This window comes from Dicentrarchus labrax, unplaced genomic scaffold, assembly GCF_905237075.1.
Source record: "Dicentrarchus labrax unplaced genomic scaffold, dlabrax2021, whole genome shotgun sequence".
Taxonomy (NCBI): domain Eukaryota; kingdom Metazoa; phylum Chordata; class Actinopteri; family Moronidae; genus Dicentrarchus; species Dicentrarchus labrax.
Window position 1 is genome coordinate 25,066,049 of NW_026136706.1, and position 18,010 is coordinate 25,084,058.

Below are 18,010 nucleotides of genomic sequence, written 5' to 3' on the forward strand. Positions count from 1 at the left end.
AAAATGGGGAAAGCAGCAGCATAAATCACAATAACAGCCTTAACAGCCGCACAGTCGCCTTGATTATCTACCAAGAGGCAGCATCCTGGTGCATTTAACGATGCCTCTGCTTTGCACCATTCTAAGAGCATCGGCTGGTCATTTGTGCTGCAGGTCCTTGTGTTTCTGTTGTTGCAGAAAGCTGAGGTATTGGCCTTGTCGGACTGAGTTGAACTATTCACAAAACCCCGGAGCTCTGTCAATGATCTATATTTCTGGTTCTTCATAGTACGAGTACTTATTGATTTGATATGTCACCTGCCTAGAATCGGTTATGAAGAGGCTGGTAATCAGTCATTTGAGACAAGAGGTTGTTTGTCTCTGTTTCTGTCTCCATCTCTCACCCTCTCTCTGTTTCTCTGTTTATGTCCCCTGGCTTTGTCCAGTGCAGGCTGACAGCAGAAGAGGGGTGGGAAAGAGAAAGAAGAATGACACCTCACAATACTCTATTGTTTTTAGCTCTGCAGGGTGAAAACATAATACGAGAGCCGTTATTTTGCCCCTGGCTGCCTCAGTGGTGATTCTTCCTCACATTGGCTTGCTTGAACGGATATTCTCATATTTCTACACCGCACAGTGATTCTTATCACTTTACATCAAATAGTATGTTCAAGGATGGGAAGAAGACGTTGCCCTTGGGTTTGCATTGTCAGCACTTTGTTGTTGACTGTGCTATTGAAGGATTTAGATTTTTATTCCACTTACATTTCAAGTATTCAGCTAAAAAAACAGACTTCTCTACTCCCTGGTGAAAATCTTACTACTCACTTACAATCTGAGGTCATCTGTTGTTTCTCAGTGGTCACTTGCTTTGCATCAGTTTTATGCTTCCATCATAACCGCAGTCTTTGTCCCCCTGTGGTCCTGCAGAGATTTGTCGGGAACGTGAATTCGGAGGCCGTTGTCCAGAACAAGCTGTCCCATCCAGTGAGGACACGTTTCCTCCGTTTCGTCCCTCGCGACTGGAACCCCAGTGGCTGGATGGGCCTCAGAGTGGAGGTGTACGGCTGCTCCTACAGTGAGTATCACACACCCCAGAGTTGATACCGTGCTGTGAAAGCACTCAGTCTGCACATCAAACCTCTGTAGTTACACCGCCTAGAAGGATTTGGTCATTTGTACGTCGGGCTTTGCAGCTACGCTCTCGTTGGACAGTAATGAGAACTATTTTCTCTTCGCTTGGTTTTAACACAATGTTTGATACTCCAGACAGCAATGGGGAATCAGAAACACGACAGCCAGGGTGTGAAACATGCTGTACGTATGCAGTGATCTCCTCATAGTCAACACTTCCAGAATAAAACTTGAAAATTAGATTCACTAAGGCTTAAGCCACAAATTGGAACACTTGGTGTTTCAGTTGTTAGAAAAATGCAATTAACATCATCTTCTCAAAGTAGCAGGGAATATTATTCTGCAGTGTGAAAACACTGTGTGTAACTTTATAGACTTAGTAAAATTAAAAAAAAACAAATACTCCAAAACAAACAAGTTTTACACTCTGTCAAACACTTCTTAGTTTTCCTCCTGACAGGTCTGTGCTAGTTTAGCAGGCAACTTGTGTTATTTCAGAACTTTGTTTACACTGTAGCTGCTACAAATACAACAAAGAGTTGAATGGAGCTGATTTTCGATTTTTCGAAATAAATGTTGCCACAAAGTAGCCTACAGTATATGATTTGTAAGACCTGGAGTGGAGACACATAATGTAAAAACATGCCCTGTGCAGCTTAGGTCACTACATTGCTGACACTAACACTGATGCCTTTAAAGCTTACACACAAGCGGCCCGATTAAAACCAAATTCACAATTTAGTTTGCTTGTTTATCTTCTCATCATTGCTTGATTATCTCGTTGTCTCAATGAAATGCTGTCTTCCTGAGATACATGCCTCATTATCTCAGGATGACGTGCTTTTAAACTTGTAGTATAAAAGAGAGTCTATCCATGTGGGTTTCATCACTGAGTCATTGTTCTCCACCACGACAGAAAAAAGTGTCCCACATAATGGACACAGTAAAAAATGACAAAGGGCTAAGTAAGTGGGCCTATTCATAAAGTGCAAGATGCACCGACTAGCTTCAAGTAGTGAAGCACACACCAGCTGTGCCTTGCAGACTAAAGCCTGAGTGATATATCGGTTTGCTGATATTATTGACCAATATTGGACTATCGCAGACATATCTGTATCATATTGGTATCAGCCGATGTGTTTCTTTCCAGAACAAAATGCAGAAAATGTGTAATATACTGCTTTCACTGCAAAGTGATTGCTGTTACATTACAGTACAGTTAAAGATCCCCTCCAGACATATATTACAGGTCCAGAGGATTTAGTCACTTCTCCTTCTCCCTTATTAAGAAATTCCAGAATCTATGAATATGCAAATGTTGTTCATTTCTAAAGTTTTCACTGTCACAAATCCTGCAGGTAGGCCCCGCCCCTTAAAATCAGATGTTCAACGAGCACAGAGAAACATTCCACCTTCAGCAGATGAATGTGAAAACATCCTTCTAGTGTCAAAATCTGCACAGACAGCATTCAGTCACACTGTAGGGACAAGAGGAAACATGGATTTTTGACTGGAGGGGGACTTTATTTGTTTAAGAAAGCAGGCCTGTTGAGTAGCTTTGCATTGTAACCTCAGTGCAATATCTGCCAATTTTCATTATAGCTCAAAAATTCACTGTATCAGCCACTATACGAGCAATTATGAATTTTTCCCCTCTTAAATCAGTATCGGTCTCAAACATACTATGTCGGTCGGGCTGTATTGCAGACAGAAGAAGTGGTCATGATACAGTAGCTGGGATGTGCCAATCCTGGGAGCAAGTGTGAAAATTGCTAGCTCTTTGGAGCATCATCCCGTGACACACCACTAGTGTGTGGGCTTATATAGAAAACAATGACTGTAGGTGTTTTAATGCTGCATGAATTATCTTAAGATAATGAAATCGTATTTCATTTTGTTCCTTTCATTCTCCAAATAATGGAATCCAATTATTATTAATAACGGCCCTAAAACAGTTAATCACAAAAGACGACATTAAAATGATCCCATACTTAACAGTGGAGTCCACACTTCCATAACAAACTAGACCGCTGCGGCTGCACAGTGCCTGATGAAAAGAAATGCTGCAGATGCACAGAAGCGTTTATATCCTGAGCAATCCTCAATAAAATACATATAATGGGGATTCACTGACACACCTCTCCCACGCATTGCGAAGCAGCACTAACTAGATGAGCCAGTGAATTAATGCACTGTGAAACACAGTCGGAGTGTCCCACAGTGATCAGTTTTATGATGCCCAACCAGCACCACACTGTAGTGAAGTGTGTAACGTTGGATAAGCTTGTATAAAACTGAAAACGCTGCCTCATATACTCCTTGTTCCTCCATTGGTCAGTATATTTTTGGATTCATGTGTCTGCCTACATATATGAACTATTAGAAAATATCATATGAATCACAATATTACAGAAACCGCTGATCTGCCAAGAGACACAGGCAGGTTTCATTGCCATGCAGCGCTTTCTGCTGCATTACAGACTGTAATCTATGGAGTGTCTCTCTAAAGCAGGATGGTAGCTGACTCTGAGAGTGCCCACATACTATTAACTGATCTCAAATTGTATATGAATGAGGGGAGTGAAACAGAGAGTGTAATTTAGATTCTCTTCATTTTGAAGGGGAGGTGGCTGGTTTTGGTACCATGAGTGGAGCAAAGCCACTGAGTACAGTACTCTTTTCCTTTCTCAATATATTATAGCAGCCAGGCTCCCAGCACTGCTGCAGTGTGCCAACACAAAGCCAGACCACTTTCAAACAGTCATCAGCAGGGACTGTATAAAGACTGATTAACCTGTACTTACTTGGTATCGACTCCACTGTGGAAAGACTGCAGCTTTATTACATACTTAATTGTTTTGATAATGCCAATACTGAATGAATTATTATGTTGTATTAAATTGAATGTAATTATTCCAGTGGCTATGTTCTCCCTTATATTCAAATGGCCTGTCACTAGGGCTTTTCTTTTGTTTGTTGATACTAGCCTCAATGGAATCAATGCCAAAAATCTGGATCCATCTCATGTTAGATTACACATCAACACTCTTCTTCATGCATGTACTCTTGGCAACCCTATTTACGAAAAGTAATACAAAAAAACGTTCAATCAGTTGGTAACTTTTGTAAAAATAACGTTTTGTCATATTTTCTGAAACTTTCACTATATCCTGACAGTAGTACATGAGACAGATAATCTGTGAAAAAATCACCTTCCTCTGGCTCTTCCTAATACCGCTACTAGTATTTGCAACAATCCACCGGGCTTGAACAAAAGCAATCAATCAGAGCTGAGAGAGATAAAAGGACATTTTGGGTTGGTGACTTGAAGATAGTTGATTGTAAAATTCAATATATTTACGATCTGCAAATGAGACTCAACAGTCAACTATCTTTCTTTGTTCTGATTGGTTGTTTTTGTTAAGGCCCAGTGGATTTTTGCAAATACCAGTAGGGATACTACTATCACGATAGTATATTTATAATAGTAAAATGTGCAGCAAATATGACAAAAAGTTATTTTTATAAAAGGTACCTACTGCTGCTTTATTTGTAGGATGAAATGGCTATGTTTGGATGCCGATTCATGATGCATTCCCCCCCACATAATAGTACATTTGCTGCTTTTAATAATAAGAAGTATCAGTATCAGTATTGATGAACAAGAAACTACAGTTCTCCTGAAATGCTGTATCATTTCATATAATCCTTCTATGTATAGCCCTGTTGTTTTTCTTCTCCTTGTTTCTCTTATTAGTACAATTGCACACAACTACTTCTTATTTGTCTTTCATTTCTTTTCTGACTGATTTATCACGCAGATTTGAGATTAGATTTTGTGACAGTAAAGAGTGTTTTCATAAGCAAAAATCAACCACTCAGCCCTCCTAGTAATCATCTAGCATTAGATTAGTAGTTGTAGCAGTATCATACAATCTTTACACCTAATTTGAATTTCAAATGAGTCCAAAATTGAGGCTGTAACATGCCAAAATGATTTGTCAATATGTGAAAATACAAATGTACAAATCTGAAACTGCTGAAAAATCTTGTACCCAGCTATCAAATATACAAACAGGGCAGTCTAATGTAAGTGTGTGTATGTGTATGTGTGTGTGTGTATATATACATATATTATATTAGAGTTTTTTTAGACTAAATTGTGAGAGCAATTCTCCAAAACATTACACTGCAGTAATAACATTTTGAAAAAAGAGCAAGCATCTAGAAAATGTTTCTTAGAATTCACTGAAAGTACAGTGGGCAATACTGATTTAAGTGTTATTCTGATTTTCTTTTAGAGTCATACATGGCAGACTTTGACGGCAGAAGCTCCTTGCTGTATCGGTTCAACCAAAAGTCCATGTCAACGGTAAAGGACGTGATCTCTCTCCGGTTCAGGAGCCATCAGGCAGAGGGTGTTTTACTGCATGGAGAGGGACAGAGAGGAGATTACATCACCCTGGAGCTACACCAAGGAAGACTGGACCTCTACCTCAACTTAGGTGCTTTCCCAACCTCTCCATCCAGCTCAAAAATCGATTTTTTGTATTTCCACGAGGATTTAGTCTTGCAGTATTGTTTGTAGTGTTGTAGTGGTGGTGATTGCCAGATTGAGAGGATATGAAGCTTAAAAAGAGGTGCATGTTGGAGAATGTGTTGAGGATTGAGAGGTGTCACCACAATATGGTTGTTATCGTTTGTACATCTCACCTCATTTCCACCCAGTAATGGGGTTTTTCACCACATACAAAAGACCAAATTTAAGTCTTCAAATTGCTGACTTGGTCAAAGTAAAAAACACGAAGGATGTAGAGGTATAGTATCTTCAAGTCAGATTGCTGTTGGCATTCGATTCACAACAATATGGTAAATGGTAAATGGGCTGCACTTATATGGCGCTTTTCGAGTCTTTTGACCACTCAAAGCACTTTACGCTACATGTAGCATTCACACACACTCACTCACTGATGGCACAGCATCGGTGGCAATTTGGGGTTCAATATCTTGCTCAAGATATGCAGCAGGAGGAGCCCGGGATCGAACTGTCGATCTCCTGAGCCACAGGCAGCCATAAGAAAAAGAGATCACAAGAAAATGGTCACAGGTTTAAACCATTTAAACAGTTTTAACAATTCATTGTTCATTTGTCAAACAGACAAATATTTTTTTAGAATATGTCTATAAAAAAAAGAAAGAATACAATTTCCAAATGCCCTGGTGGTTCACCTGGTAAAACTGGTGCTTAGTGTACCTTCTGGATTTGACTCCAACCAGTGGACCTTTGCTGCGTGCCCCCGCCCCCCCTTTTTTTGTCACTGTTCAGCTGTCACCATCAATTAATAAAACAATAAAAACACCCCCAAAAATAAAATAAATGAAAGACTAAAAAGACCTAGAAAAATAAACAAAAACATAGATTACAATAACATATATTTACACTGCTTTCACTTTATCATACCTCATTTACATTGTACTGTACTCAATCAAGGGAAGTTGTTTCAGAATTCTGAATTGAGGTGTGAGCAGAAAAGCTGTTCCATACGACTGGACCCCTGTACCTAAATTGAATACCGGCCATGGCTAGTTCTGTAGAACTGACTATATAGAAAAGGGATCTCAAACTGCTGGCCCGGGGCCATTTCCGGGCTCTCCATCCCCCTCCCTCAGCCTCCACCACAAGATTGTTATTTTTATCTAGCTGTTTCATATCAATTTAAACTACCCCTTCATATACAATTAAAGTAAAAACCCAATTCTCTTTTTAAAAGATCAATTTTTGTTGCCGCAAAGTGATGACAAATGTCAAAGGTGCCTGTAAATGTGTGTAAACAGTAGATAAAAAGAGAGCAGGTTTCTGCCTTTCATTTGCTGTTTTGTTGGCTCCAATGATATGACAATACCAGCAGTGGCCCCCAAGCTAGTTTGAGTGTGAGACCCATGATACAAAAGACTAACAGATCTAATGTGTTAGTACAGACTACTTTCATACCATTCTACAACACATCATCTGAATGAAAAGGACAGGACATAATGTGTGTGTGTTTTTGAGCTCTGCCCTCCTGCCCTCACACATTCACTCTGGAAGATATAAAGCAGCTCACCATGTTCTTGCTGTTTCCTTTGTGTGGCACCAGACGACAGCAGGCTGAGGTTCAGCAGCGGCCGTGTTGCAGTCAGTGTGGGCAGTCTGCTGGACGACCAACACTGGCACTCTGTTCACATTGAGCGCTTCAATAAGCAAGTTAACCTCACAGTGGACTCCCACACACAGCATTTCCAAACCAAAGGAGAAGGACACTCGCTGGAGGTGGACTACGAGGTGAGTCCATTGGATGATTGAATTACATAAATTGGTGGTGAGATAGCAAGAGCAGCTTTGTAAATGTGACCGTGCCACTTAATGAATTTATCCAGTGAGGGCCAGGCAACCCTGTCATTACTAACACAGTAATAAGCCTTGGAGCACTATGGTAAACATAGTGTAGTGTATATAAGCCCTGGGGAAGTGACATGTTTTGAAATTCTCAGTAATTAATGGTAGAAAGAAGAAGCCAGAAAAGCAGCAGAGACAAGTTATTTTCAGCGTCTCAAAGGAATAACCAACAACCTCTAACAATGTTTGCATAATTATTTTTTATTCCAGTTCCAAACCATATTATAACCAAAGAGATCATGTGATATTCCCCCTTACAGTAATTTAGAGACCCATTAAGTGATTTTGCACTAAACCCCTCCCCCAGACAGAAATGGTCAAATCACAATTTAGCAACCAGAACTAGGCACATGAGGCTTTTCCAGATTTAGATTTCCCCACAGAAGCGGCGTACATGGGGCTCCAAGAGTGATTCTCCGTGTGTAAAGCAAGGCGTTCTTTGTTTGTGTTTGTTTTATTGTATTTTATTTAAACCTAAGGAGTTTTCACTGGTTAGGAAATAGTCTCGCTAGACCCTTTTCACAGCCATGTTGACATCAAATAGTAGGGTAAACAAAGGTGTTACCAATGATACTACACTGTAAAACCAGTTAAGTTAATTTAACAAAAAAAACATTTTTGAACACATGGCTTACACGTTACAAAATACCAAGTAAAAAGTACTTAATCAAAAAGGTTTTTTAACTTACAAAATTGAGTTTGTCTTACTTAAAATGTTTAATGTGATCTGTTTCAACAATTTTCTTTTCGCATTACAATGTATTTAATGTTCCTGTTCATTCAGGTCAAACAGAGTCAGAGTGCTGCTATCGTGCATGTTGTCTCATTGGAAAGGATCTGCTACACTAAATGGAACGGACCTTTAATTAGTATCATTCATAACACCTGTGTTTACCCTACTATTTCATGTCAAAATGGCTGCCGTTAAAAAAAAATATTTAATACGATTTCCTCTGTATGACCTACATAAACAAACAAGACCATCCGCAAGAATATTGGTGATTTCTATGCAGTTATTTATAATGCCTGCTACTGGGTAGGATTCCCCTTGAAATCAATGAAACGAGGCGGTGGAAACACTACCACTTTTGTCCACAGGGGCCGCCAGAATCAACACAAAATGAAAGTTCCTTGGAAGGCCTTTAATTTAAACAAATAATATATACAACAGATAAAACATATGGTGCATACATATATGCACACACATGTATCTGGGGGTCACGTAATATGACCAAACCACCCCCTGGCCACCAGGCTAGACACACCATGGAACGGATAAGTTATAACCAAAGGGCGAATACCCTAACATATACACATATACAATACCTACACACCCACAATCATCCACACAGATAATGTAATACACACACAGATGCTTATACACACACAAATGTATATAGGTAGATGAATAGGCCAAAACAGTAAAAAAAGAAAAAAAATATATCAACACTTATCATGACTGTAATAATAATACAAATATATGATCAGATAAATAAGTTGTCATCTTTTTAAATGTTTCCAAAAGCATGTCATGCAAGAATGGAGCGGTTGACAGGCACAGCAATGCTACCTAAGGGGTTGGGGCTTAGCTTAAGGCCAGTCTTAATTTGCACAATTGCAGCCAATGTTGAAATACAACAAACATACTTTCTCCTAGATTGATCAAATGTATGTGGACACCCAAACATTACACCAACATGTTACTGATAATGATGTAACCATGGGCAATAATCTGCCACTATAACAGCCTCCACTCCTCTGGGAAGGCTTTCAAAAAGATTTTGGAACCCAGCTGCAGGGATTTGTTGCCATTCAGTCGCAAGAGCATTAGTGAGGTCCAGCACTGATGTTGAGCGATAAGGTCTGGCTCATAGTCAGAGTTCCAGTTCATTCTAAAGGTGTTGGATGGGGTTGAGGTTAGAGCTCTGTACAGCCCAGCCAAGTCCTTCCACACCAAATTCGGAAAGCACTTTTTCTGCAATAAAGAAGAGGTCTTTGCCAAAATGCTGTAGTATTGAGATTTCCCTTTGTTGGAACCAGAGGACCAGACCACGAAACAGCCTCAGAGCAGAATACTGTTCCACAGTGTACATTTGGATCCAGTGAGTGGGTGTTGTCTTCTCACTTACTGAATCACTTGTTCAGCTGTTCATGCATAACTGGTGAGAATATGTGTGTGCATCTATTTTTAGGTTCTTATGTGTTTACAATGGGGATGGTACTGTAAAATGGTACAGTACGGTACAGCATTTTATTTTATATATTTTTTATGTAAATATCATGCATGAATATATACTTTATTATATACTATTTATTATATTGGATCACTCTACCTCTACCTCTTCTGTTGTCCTTTCATTAAAGCTGAGTTTTGGAGGCATCCCGCTGCCTGGTAAACCTGGCACCTTTTTGAGGAAAAACTTCCACGGCTGCATGGAGAACCTCTACTACAACGGAATCAACATCATCGACCTGGCAAAGAGACGAAAGCCACAGATACACAGCGTGGTAGGCATTTGCATAATATTAGCTGCTCTTTCACCTGCGTTCAATGCACATGTACTGTAAAATGTACCAGCTTTTCCTTTTGAAGGAGCTTGAGTTAGATGGAAAGAGCCAGACTGATACTCTATTTGCAAAGCAAATACAGATATCATAATACAATTTAACAGAATATTAAAAGATAATATTAAATTTGATTATTACAAACAAAGAAATGTACTGAACTAGATATTTACCAGTTGAAAAATAAACTTTCTGGTAAAAGCTAATAGTGACACTTTCTAAATTACCTTAAGCATATGTTTTGCATTTCTGAATGACTAATTTCTTAATACTGACCTATTGGTCAGCTGTATTGCTAACAAAGATGAATACTATTTGTACCAGTTCAGGAAAAATCTTCAGCTTCCCTGTAGATCTAGGTTGAGTCTGTCCAAATGGCTTCCTGGAGCTCTGTGGTCCTTGTGCTTCTCTTTCAAGAGCAGAATCAGTCCTTTTTAAAAAGTTCAGAGATGTGAGAAAGCACTTTGCCATTATAAAGCCATCTTACACAGCTGAGAATTACTACTAGGAATGGAAATGGCTTTAATGATATTTAAAGAGAGAAAGTGGTAGTAGAAATGTATCTTATTATCTATCTTTCTATCTTTCTATCTATATATCTATCTATATATCTAATGAATTGTACTATTAATGTAATTCTACACTGTGTTTTAGCAGTAAAGTGTTAACAGCTACAACACTCTGCTAAGGGTGAAAACCAAAGATTAGCCTATGACAGCTGTCTGTTATAATTATATGTGGGTGTAATGTACAGTACATTCAAATCTGTCTTCTGTATTACTGTTTTTGATCCATTCACTCAAAAGGTCAACTCCCTTTGGTCTACGGTATATATATTATGGTATAGATTTAAATAAATAAGCCAACAATATACAGTATGAATAAAAGAGCCACGCATACAGTACGCAGGAAAATATCCAAATGCAGCTTGGTAGCTGTGGGTAGTCAGTAAAGGCCCTTTAAATGATTGAAGAACCTCTTCCTGGTTCCACTTTGTCCCACTGTATGAACATATTTTCAATTCCAACATGTTATGGTAAACTAAACTTAAATGTACGAACACTGGGCAAAACTATGTAAAATAAGACAAAGGTTGTAGAAACATGCAGTATACTTGCCTTCACTACTCAATCGCAAAAAGATTGACACACAACAAGTGAACCATGCCAGCGTGAGTCGATCACAGGGGCTGGATCAATATACTGCGATATATTGCAATACGGTTAGCAAGACGATATATGGCAATTTATGTTATAGGATATAACTGCCATACATGTAAAATCTGAGTAAAACAAAAAGCTTACTTTATTTATGCAATCAGAACAGTGGGATGCATTTGTATTAATTGCAGTCCCTGTAACATCCAACACTACTTTTTGTGAAGTTTTTAAGTTGGAGTGGAAGAGTCAAATGGATGAAGATAACCACTGCCACAAATCTTTGCAACTTAACAACTAAAAATCGACAGTGTTTTTGGGAATTAATATATCAGCTAAATCTCTGTGGGAAAAAGAATGTGAAACTTAAGTTCCGCCTGGCTTTTTTCTGTTTTAATTAATTAATTGAGTTTAACGGAACTTTGCAAGTCAATACATTCAGCTCACTGTTCACCAAAAACATGAGCACATTCAATGAACAACGCTATTCTAGCGTACCACACTGACAAGGGCATCAGCATACTAACATGGTCACAACGATAATGCTAACATGATTATGTTTAGCAGGTAAAGTTTTTAGCATGTTCAGTATCTTTGTTACAGCTGAGGCTGCTGGGAATGTAATTTATTTTGCAGGCATTTGGTCATAAACCAAAGTATTTAACAAATAAATAAATAATAATTTGATTGACAATGATGTTTGATGAAAAGTCAGACAATCACCAAAGTTAATACATTTTTTCTGTGTCTACGAAATGTCTCGATTAATGGCAGTCCATCCAATTGTTATTGAGATATTTCTGTCTGACTGACATGGCGACATTGCCACTAGTGTGGATAAAATACTTGCTGTGAGGTTTCCCATTTTTCTCTCAACTGATTCATGACGATATTTGATTAGTAGGATTTAAGACATTCAGGTCGGAAATTGGAAGGAGAGAATAACGTGAAAACAATCATTGTGATCCTAACTACTATATCATTAAGTGTAAGTGTGTGAATGGATTTATCTGGAGAGTCAACCTCCCACGCAAATCAGATTGGTCGGCCAAAGAGCCACAAGCCACATCTCATCTGAGACATCCCCTACCCTCAGCGTCTGATTGCTGCGTTAAAAGGCCTTTACTGACAACAGAGGTGGAGCGGTAGAGAGAGACTGTCATGATGGGAGCTGTAATGGAATTTCAATGGGACTATCTCCCTGACGTTGATGGGAGGGAATCACATTGAGAGTCAAAGAGCTGTGATTGCTCTGTGCTGCCCTGTAGGCACAGGGAATGATGGGACTCTGACCTTAGCAGACACGACCATGTGTGTGTTTGAATGTACCTTACACAACCTCTGCACTGTACAGAATTAAACTGAAATATAAACTTAAATGGTGTTTTTTTTTATCTTGGCTGTTCTACCGTATTGGTTTGGAGCAAATATATTTCATGGATTCATCTTGGATCTAGCCTTTTCCACAGTTCTGATTGCTTAAGGGTTTAGACATCCTCTGAACTGCATGGACTTCATCGCTATCGTAAGGAAAATCGCTCTTCAGCCCATTAATGTCAACAGTGGAATTATAGTTTCCTTTAAAGCACTTAAAGTACTAGCTGAACTAAGCAGAAATCCATTGAAATTTTTCAAGTCGGTCAAAGTACGAGGTACTTTTTTTACTAGGTTTTTCTTAGCAGCTTTTTCTTTTTCAGGAAAATAGGTTAGGAATTACATATCTTTATAGTTTTTAATCCACACATAGTCTGGATTTTTACAATATAGATTGATTAAGTAAAATGATAATCCGTCTAGTATTGCCATTGTGCAGACCTTAGAGACATTTTATAATGTATATATGGGATAGAATTAGACTAATGACTAAATACAGTATGATACAGAAATGGCTGTATCTCAAAAATTACAAGGAGTTATATCAAATGCTTGGTACCATTGGATTCAGAACAACTACAGGTTAATATTCATCCAGTACAAATCTGATATTTAACATGTTGCATGAATTATTTTACATACAACATACTAAATACCGGTGTGAGTCATGGACTTATTTACACGGAACAGCTAAATGACGACGAAATGGAAAAAAATATAGAGATGCTTTGTTAATTAATTTACTCCACATGACATTCTTCTAGGAATATTTAAACATTTTGAAACACGCGCCCATATTTGGACGGTAAATATGAAGCTACAGTCGACAGCCACTTAGCATACAGGCTGGAAGCAGGAGGAAACAGCTAGCCAGGCCCTGTGCAAAGATAAAATCAGCCTACCAGCACTTCTAAAGCTTCTGCACATTATATGTTGTTTGAGATATAACATGTTAATTAGTGAGTTTTAAAATTGCTGGAAGGATGATTTTATTACCTTGGGGCTTGGCCAGTCTAGCCATTTCCCTTGTTCCCAGTCTTTATGCTAAGCTAAGCATCTCATCTCCTGGATAATACTTAATAAGACAGATAAGAGTGTTATCGATCTTTTCATATAACTACACAAAAAACAAATAAGCATATTTCCTAGAATGTTAACTATTCATTAACTCTAGTTTTTATTGAATCTTATTACATTTTCATTTTCAATTGATTATGAATTAATATTTTCATCTCAGTGGAGTTACTGCTGATGATTAACTGACAATGATAAATAATTCTGCATAAATGGTTAAAGTTACAGTTTTGCTTATGGTTCTTTAACCATCTGTTCCCCATTTATTTCCAGACATATCACAATGGATTTTCCATGAGACCAGCTTGCCCTAACATGTATCTGAAGACGCATGTAAATCTGTGTCCTTGTGTCTCTCGTCCTCCAGGGCAATGTGACCTTCTCGTGTTCGCAGCCCCAGCTGGTGGCCTGCACCTTCCTGAGTTCCAGCAGCAGCTTCCTGTCGCTTCCGTCAGCAGCATCTGCCACAGGGGGTTTCTCTGTTCGCTTCCAGTTCAGGACGTGGAACCCAGACGGGCTGCTACTCTTTGTGCAGCTGAGCCCGGAGCCCCAGAGACTGGTGCTGCAGATCAGCAACAGCCGGCTGTACCTGACCCTCCACAGCTCGGGACGACAGAAATCAGAGGTCTCTGCTGGTGAGTCCACATACAAAAAACACAATCAAACAGATAACTGTAACTGTTTGTGAGGACTATTTCTGATTCACTCTCACACACCAAATTGTAACATTGACCTCCCCTCCATAGTGTATTTGAATTCCAATGGTGTTTTTTCTATTGTGAATAAATAATCACACATTTTGTGCATATCATACTGTAAATGGTTTGAGAATCTCAGCAGATCAGTCCACTTTTAAACCATACAAACAATTATTTACATATAAGGAAGGTAATTAGTAGACAAAGTTGAGGTAAGGTAAGGTAGTATGTACAAAATTTACACTTTAATTATTAAAGAAAGTACTTTTATGTTGGGTAAAACTAGCACATTTTTAGCTAAAGGGTTAGTTTTTGACCTCTAGTGGCGCTATGGAGCTGTTTTTCTATGAGTAGGTCCCCATTTCTTTGTCTTGTCCATGCCCATGAGGAAACCACTGGCGCCAGAATAGGGGGTAAGACTTTTTTGGCTAAATAATGCTCCAAAGTTAGGCTCTTGTGGATTCATTGAGCCCAGTTGTATTCATGTGTGATGATGTTCGTCCCCATAGTAGCCATTTAATTGTAGTGAAACTTTTTTTTTGTATAAAGTGACGTATTGTGACCTCCAAAAATAATCACAGCTTCTTAAAACTGTACAACCACAAACTAGAAACCAAGGTTATCCAGAGGATGGATGGCTTTCCTACCTATATTAATGCCACTGGTTTCTCACCTACTTTACTTGTACAAAAACTGTAGGCTAGGCTGAGATTGAAAGGCTGACATGAAAAAGTTTACTAGTGTAACACATCATCCCAAGCTGGCTGCCCCCCACTTCGAAACTCATTCTGGCACTACTGGAGGACACACGTCCTCATGTGCATGCATGTGACGCAATACACACTCCTGCTAATAGTGTCACACTGTGATCTATAGGTGGCGGCAGTAGGCAATTTGAAGAGGGATGCCACCCCACTTGTTAACTTGCTATTCCCCCTCTCTATCCCCTAGTAGTAGAGAGAGTACAAGCAGAGAGAGCGTACAGGGGCATGGGGGTTGTTTAGTTGAATATATTACTCCAGTCTGCATGACCCATTGATCCTTTATCTGACTGAGGTTTGTGCCGACCATGGCTCTGAAATACACCGATCAGCCATAACATTATGAGCACTGACAGGTGAAGTGAATAACACTGATTATCTGGTTATCATGGCTCCTGTCAGTGGGTGGGATATATTAGGCAGCAAGTGAACATTTTGTCCTCAAGTTGAAAAGGAAAAATGGGCAGCGTGAGGATCTGAGCGACTTTGACAAGGGCCAAACTGTGATGGCTAGACGACTGGGTCAGAGCATCTCCAAAACTGCAGGATGCCCAGGTGGTCACAATCTTATGGCTGATCGTATCAGTGCTGTGTATTGATAAATCCATGGTGCTGGCAATGGTGAAGTAGCAGACGGAATCCCGCCCTTCTGTAGGTTTTGTATTGGAGCTATAATTTTCTCTAATCTATAAATACTCCATCATATATTATATTATAGCCTATATACTCTATAGAGTAGAGTCACCTTCATAATGAAAGTGACAAGTAGCAATTTGTAGAAGAGCATGACAATCATAGAGACACACTGCTGAACATAGTATTATATTAGTATTATAATAATTCTATGATCATTCAGTTGCACCTGTACTGCTGATTATACAGCCTCAAACCCGTGCGGGTAGCCTAACCCTGACCCTCCCATTGTGCCAAAATTAATTAGCAAATCAGCAACGGGGTGGCGGTAACACACCAAAATATGCACCAATTCTGACAACAAAGGTAGGGAAGAAGAAGAGTGCAAGCTAGTAGACATGTGATGTAAACAATGCTGGATTTAAAGTACTTCAAATTCAACTTTGCAGATGTTTTATGAGGAAGGAAACGCATTCAACACATTTGTGTACACGCTTGTGTGTTACAGTGAGGAGTGAACACTGAAAGCAAACATAACTTTTGTTTCCCAGGAAACTCCACAGCCCCCTTTAAGTGAACCACTGACTTTATTTTCTGCGTTAATTAAAAAAAGCTGACCCCACATACCCTGTCTGCAATATGGACTGCTCCGTCTCCATCTGGCTGCTCGTTGGTCTGCTCCACTCTGGTATAAAGAAATACGGTGCTGCCCTAATGCATGGCATGGAGAATATGTTGGTTTGGGAAAGTCTTTTTATCTAAGTTATTTTTGTCACCTTTGTCCTCAATGAACTCCGAAAAAAAAAATCTTGGAATTACTCTGATAAAAATATCATTCAGTTCTCTGTATGGGTGGTGTATTGCTTAGCAAAGATAATGCAGATAACCATGATTGTTTGGGGGAAGCCAGACTTTGAGCAGATGGCGGGCTGCAGGGAAATATAGATGGAGAAGACAAACACAGCTAAGGGACAATATTCCCATTTATATAATTTACCTCAAGCTGCATTAAATTACCTATCTGCACGAGGGATTATCAGCCTTAGAGCTGCAGCACATGAGGAGTGTGACCTAGAGACTTCTTGTTGTTTTGCAATAACAAAAAACAAGAGTAAATAAAAGTTTCACTGCAAATGAATTTAACAGAGTAGAGACGTAGTCCGATATTAGTTTGATATGAATTGACTTCTCAGTAATTTGAAGTATTTATCTATGTATTGGTTGGATTTCTGGAGGTCACAGCTGAAATTATTATCGAGCAAGAGCTCTGATAGCATCTTGGTTAAACATTCAGGGTGCTCATCCAGCCACTCAGCACACTTGGAGGCTGCTAACATTTTAAACGTACTGAGCAATAATCTCTGGGATCGAGTCTGTAAAATGCAGACTCATCCGGTGTGAATGTGTTGCATCAGACAGACATGTGGGGCAAATCCCTTCATTTCATTAGGACCCCAAAGTAAAAGTAGACCTGTGTGAAAAGAGTGCCTGGTACTGGGATCAGCTGGAAATATTCTCTATGATGGATGTGTGCTGGAATCATAACCAAAAAGATCCAAGCAGAGAAGACTGGACTCAATCCAGTGAAATCTTTATTGTTCCTGCGGTGCATGAAGTGCGACTGGCTGAGTAAACACAAGTGTGCTGTGCAGGGCTAGGGTTATTTTAAGTTAAAGTCGTCCTCCGCTCAAACATCAGTTTTTCTTCTAGTTCCTGCAGTGTGACGTTTGATCTTCACTGTGCAGAATGATGTATGTGCAGAGTTTGACAGTAGAAGGATGTTTTATCCGCTGAAAGTGGAAAGTTTCTCTGTGCTCGGTAACATTTTTTATAACAGGAGTTCTATCTAATGCGCTTTGTGCCATTGGATTTAAATTAGCTTCATTTTCAATCATATGTGCATTGATCCACTGTAAATCTGATATTTAACATGTCAAATCAATGTTAGTTATACAAGTGATTTTTTGCGTTTTTTAAAAGAAAATCAACTTTGTCTACTAATTAAAGGTCCAGTGTGTAGGATTTAGTGGCGTAAAAAAACAGTATGCAACTTGTACAGTGTGATGTAGAAACTTGAAGCCACCAGTACACATCCACTGAGAATGGACTTTACAGTGAAGTAGGAGACATCTTGTGTCCAGCAGGAAAACTTTAGACATGAACAACATTTGCATATTCAGAGATTCTGAAAGGTTTAAT

At 39.1% G+C, this 18,010-nt stretch overlaps 1 protein-coding gene across 2 annotated transcripts in view; it reads left to right on the forward strand.

The window, feature by feature from the left end:
• The window catches only part of LOC127365473 (contactin-associated protein-like 5), a 92,524-nt gene that overhangs the window by 26,971 nt on the left and 47,543 nt on the right, over positions 1-18,010 (forward strand). For both annotated transcript variants that reach the window (XM_051403576.1, XM_051403577.1), the window contains exons 4-8: positions 910-1,057; positions 5,415-5,618; positions 7,251-7,435; positions 9,914-10,057; positions 14,087-14,354. In XM_051403576.1, the coding sequence (XP_051259536.1) occupies positions 910-1,057; positions 5,415-5,618; positions 7,251-7,435; positions 9,914-10,057; positions 14,087-14,354 (949 nt within the window). The remainder of the gene's footprint in view (positions 1-909; positions 1,058-5,414; positions 5,619-7,250; positions 7,436-9,913; positions 10,058-14,086; positions 14,355-18,010) is intronic.